Source organism: Mus caroli, chromosome X (assembly GCF_900094665.2).
Source record: "Mus caroli chromosome X, CAROLI_EIJ_v1.1, whole genome shotgun sequence".
NCBI lineage: Eukaryota > Metazoa > Chordata > Mammalia > Rodentia > Muridae > Mus > Mus caroli.
The window spans coordinates 151,195,598-151,200,267 of NC_034589.1; the positions used below are offsets into that span (position 1 = coordinate 151,195,598).

The following is a 4,670-nucleotide window of genomic DNA, read 5'->3' on the forward strand; positions in this document are numbered from 1 at the left end:
AAAACACCCATGGAAGGAGTTACAGAGACAAAGTTTGGAGCTGAGACGAAAGGATGGACCATCTAGAGACTGCCATACCCGGGGATCCATCCCATCATGAGCTGCGAAATAATTCCCAGGTCTGCCAGAAAAAAAAAAAATGCAAATAAAAAAAAAAAAAAAAAAAAAAAAAAGAAAGCCGACTTTCTTTTCTCACTCAAGGTCATGAACAACTTTCCAGCTCTACTGGCTATATTAAATGAGCACTAACTTACCATAACTTACTAAACCAGACCTATTTCCAGAGTCATTTAAGTAGTTTCTAACTTTTTGAAAGAATTCTGAAAGCAGGGTAAAGTGGCATACATCTGTCACTTGGGAGGCTAACACTGGAGGATTGCCTAGAATTTGAGATCAGTCTGGGCTACACATTGAGTTCCAGAATAAGACCTTATTTTTTTAAAAAAGGAGAGTCCGTATTCCTTTGTAAAGTGAACTTTAAATTAAAATATATATATATATATATATATATATATATTATCATTATTGTGTGTGTTGGGGGGAGGTAGAGGTACACACCCCTGTGCCACAGTTTGTATGTAGAAGTGAGAGGACAACATAGTGGATTTGGTTCTCACTCCCTTTTATGAGGGTTCAAAGGATTGTACTCAGGTATGAGTCAAGAATTTTCTTTGTTTTTTTTGTTTTGTTTTGGTTGTTGTTTTTGTTTTTTCGAGACAGGGTTTCTCACCCGGCTAAGTCAAGAATTTTCTTAACACACTGAAACATCTTGCTGGCCTATAAAATGACATCTTTAGAAGAAATTCCTAGAAGTGGAGTTTTGATTCCATGAGTACAGTTATTTCAATGACCATTGCCCAGGCTTTCCTGTGGAGGAGGAAGAAGTCAAGGAAGACTCACAATTTTTTTTTTTTACTTATTTATTATATGTAAGTACAATGTAGCTGTCTTCAGACTCTCTAGAAGAGGGAGTCAGATCTCATTATGGATGGTTGTGAGCCACCATGTGGTTGCTGGGATTTGAACTCAGGACCTTTGGAAGAGCAGTCAGAGCTCTTACCTGCTGAGCCATCTCACCAGCACGACTCACAAATTTTTACTAGAAAAAAAAAATAGAGATGAGAGTGCTGGTGGTACAGTTCAGAGATAACAGAGCGCATGCATAAGCTATATTATACATATATATATATATATTCCACAAGGCAATCCTGAGTTCATTCCCTCATGTCCAAAAGGGATGGAGGATGGGTTAAAGGAGAATGTTCTCGGGGCAGTGGTGGTGTACGCCTTTAATCTCAGCACTCGGGAGGCAGAGGCAGGCAGATTTCTGAGTTCGAGGCCAGCCTGGTCTACAGAGTGAGTTCCAGGGCAGCCAGGGCTATACAGAGAAGCCCTGTCTAGAAACAAACAAACAAACAAAAGAAGAATGTCCATGGGGGCTGGGGAGATGGCTCAGAGTACTGACTGCTCTTCCAGAGGTCCTGAGTTCAATTCCCAGCAACCACATGGGTGGCTCACAACCATCTGTAATGAGATCTCATGCCCTCTTCTGGTGTGTCTGAAGACAGTGACAGTGCACTTACATATAATAAATAAATAAATCTTAAAAAAAGGAAGAATGTCCAATGAGATAGCTCAGAGATTCCTAGGACCCACGTGTTAGGAGAGAACCAAGTCCTTGCATATTATCCTGTGATCTTCATATTGCTGTATTGTGTGGGTACATGCAAACACACATTAAGTAAATGTAATATTTTTTTTAAATGAAAAACTAGGTTAAAACCAAAAACATGCCTTTAATCCCAGCACTTGAGAGGCAGGGTCAGGTGGCTATTTAAGTTCTCAACCAGCTGGAGCTATGTTATAAGACCTTGTCTCAAAAATAAAAAAAAGGGGGCGCACGCCTTTAGTCCCAGCACTTGGGAGGCAGAGGCAGGTGGATTTCTGAGTTCGAGGCCAGCCTGGTCTATACAGTGAGTTCCAGGACAGCCAGGGCTACACAGAGGAACCCTGTCTCGAAAAACCAATAAATAAATAAATAAATGAAAAATAAAAAAAGGAAGTGGTGGACATTTGCCTCAGCAGTTAAAAACACTGGCTGCTCTTCCAGAGGATCTGAGTTTGATTCCCAGCACCCATAGAGAGGCTAGTAATCATCTGCAATTTCCATTCCAGGGGATCCTACACCTTCTTTTGGCCTACAAGTGCATCAGGCACACATATGGCACATAGACATATATGCAGGTGTATAATACACATATAGATTAAAACAAAGCAAATATGGATTCATTAAGTCATATGCTATGCACTGAGCTTTGATCAAGTTGGCCTTTGCTCTCTGAGACAACATAGAGAAGTAAGAGTCACATCAGAGTCTCAGCCCCCTCAGTGTTCCAGAGGGGTAAAAGCACTAGCTATTATCATCTGCAACATTATTACTGGCTGCTTTGGTTATATTTCTTCAAGTCCTGAGATAAAGTTTTGTGGGCCAGTAAATGGAATTCTGTCTTTATCAATGTCAACTTCCAACAAACATATGTAGGTAAACAGAAAATATGGAATATAATAATTCCATCCACAAGAGCTACTATATTACTGCCTTAAAACTTCATATACTACCATATCTCAAAATTATTAAATCATATAAAAGAATCTTCTTTTTATGAAACAGTCTCACCATATAGCCCAGCCTAACCTCAAGCTAGTGCCAATCTCCCTTCACCAGTCTCTGAGTACTAGGACTGCAAGTATGAGCCTCTATCTTTGTTGTTGTTGTTGTTTTCCATTTGTTTTTTGAGACAGGGATTCTCTGTGTAGTCCTGGCTGTCCTGGAACTCGCTCTGTAGACTAGGCTGGCCTCGAACTCAGAAATCCGCATGCCTCTGCCTCCCAAGTGCTGGGACTAAAAGTGTGAGCCACCACTGCCTGGAGAACCTCTATCTTTTTAAGGCTAAAACAATGATTTGGCATAATAGGCTATACTTTAACATAAGGAAAAAAGAAAAGCATGCACTAACTGAAAGTTATCAGTGAGAAACTGTCCAATGACCGCACTCTTGCCTGAAGATCTAAACATTTTCTTCAGTGGTATAGCCATTGGTAAGTTGGACATGTTCCTGTAAATAATGTCTCACCCGAGATACTGTTCGCAATCCTAATGAAACTCACTGAGTCAACAACAACCAAGGCTGAGGATACAGCTTAGTGCTCAGGGATTTATGTTAAAAAAAAAAAAAGTGAGATGTAATGGTACATGCCTTTAATTCTAGCCAGTCTTAGGTGGCAAAGATAGGCAGATCTCTGAGTTCCATGCTAGCCTAGTCTACATAGTAAATTCTAGGATAGCCAGAGACCCTGTCTCAAACCAAACCAACCAACCAAAGTGTAAAAGCTGGGCATGGTAATATATATTTGTAAACCTTAGTACTAGGGTAGCTCAAACAGCTGTAGCCAGCCTAGGCTATGTAGTGGGAGTTTAAGGCCAGCCTGGGCTACATAGTGAAACCAGTTCCAAAAGACAAGATACTCAAACCCATACAAGAACACATAAAAATTTGATATTAGAAAAATTCAGCTAAAGATAAAATCCTATGGACAGAGATGTACCATGACAGGAGAAAAGTGTTAACGTACACGGGGTATTTACAGGGTACTTACAGCTGATAAAGCCAAAATCTGCTGTTGAATTGTCTCTTCATCATGACTCTCAACCCACGGAGGCACAGCTGCTTCTACACAGGAGGAAAACAAAACGGTTATAGGGACTAGAAAAATAGCTCAGTGGTTGTGAGCACTTGCTGTTCTTACAGAGAACGGGGATCCAGTTCCCAGCACCCACATGGCAGCTCATAATGCCAATATTAATTTCAGTTCCAGGGAATCCAATATACTCTTCTGGCTTCTTCAGGCACTATATAGTTTTATTATAATCTGCATTTCAATAAACAAGGAAGGTTATTACAAGACCACGTAACATTGCAATTTACCAATAAGATCCAAATATGGTTGTTTAGTATAAATAACCATGCTCATTTTGAAAAATTTAGACATGTATGCATTTGGCCAATAATCTACTTGAATGACATAGTACAGAAATCTGACAGCAATTTAATCAGATAATCAAACTTGGTATCACTGGGCTCAGTGGGTAAAAGACCTGAATTTGATGCCTGGGATCCACATGGTGGAAGAATCCTTTGACCTCCACTTGTACAAAGTGGTACACATGTGTGTATGTATGTACACATATACACAAAGAGTACGGGAGAAACAAACTGAGGATCCCTGAATATGTTATTTTGAAAAGGACAAAATACCAAGAATAGACAATCTAATTCTAACCATGAGGAAATATCAAAGCTCAAATATACAAAAATATATTAAGGGGAGAGCAGTCCACCCTCACTCAGTACTTGGAGGTGGAGTCAGGTAGACCAGAAATTCAAGGACGACCTCAGCTACATAGCAAATATGAGGCCAGTCAGGGCTGCCAAGAGCCTGTCTCAAAAAAGACCAAGAAAGTGTCTTAGTAGGGCTTCCGTTGCTGGGAAGAGACACAATGACCAAGGAAACTTTTTTTTTTAATTTTTAATATTTTTATTACATATTTTCCTCAGTTACATTTCCAATGCTATCCCAAAAGTCCCCCATAGCGCCCCCCACTTCCCTAC

General features: G+C 40.0%; 1 protein-coding gene across 1 annotated transcript in view; it reads right to left on the minus strand.

Moving 5' to 3' along the window:
* The window catches only part of Syap1 (synapse associated protein 1), a 31,301-nt gene that overhangs the window by 16,415 nt on the left and 10,216 nt on the right, over positions 1-4,670 (minus strand). Inside the window, exon 4 of the mRNA XM_021153526.2 lies at positions 3,658-3,731. Within this exon, the coding sequence (XP_021009185.1) occupies positions 3,658-3,731 (74 nt within the window). The remainder of the gene's footprint in view (positions 1-3,657; positions 3,732-4,670) is intronic.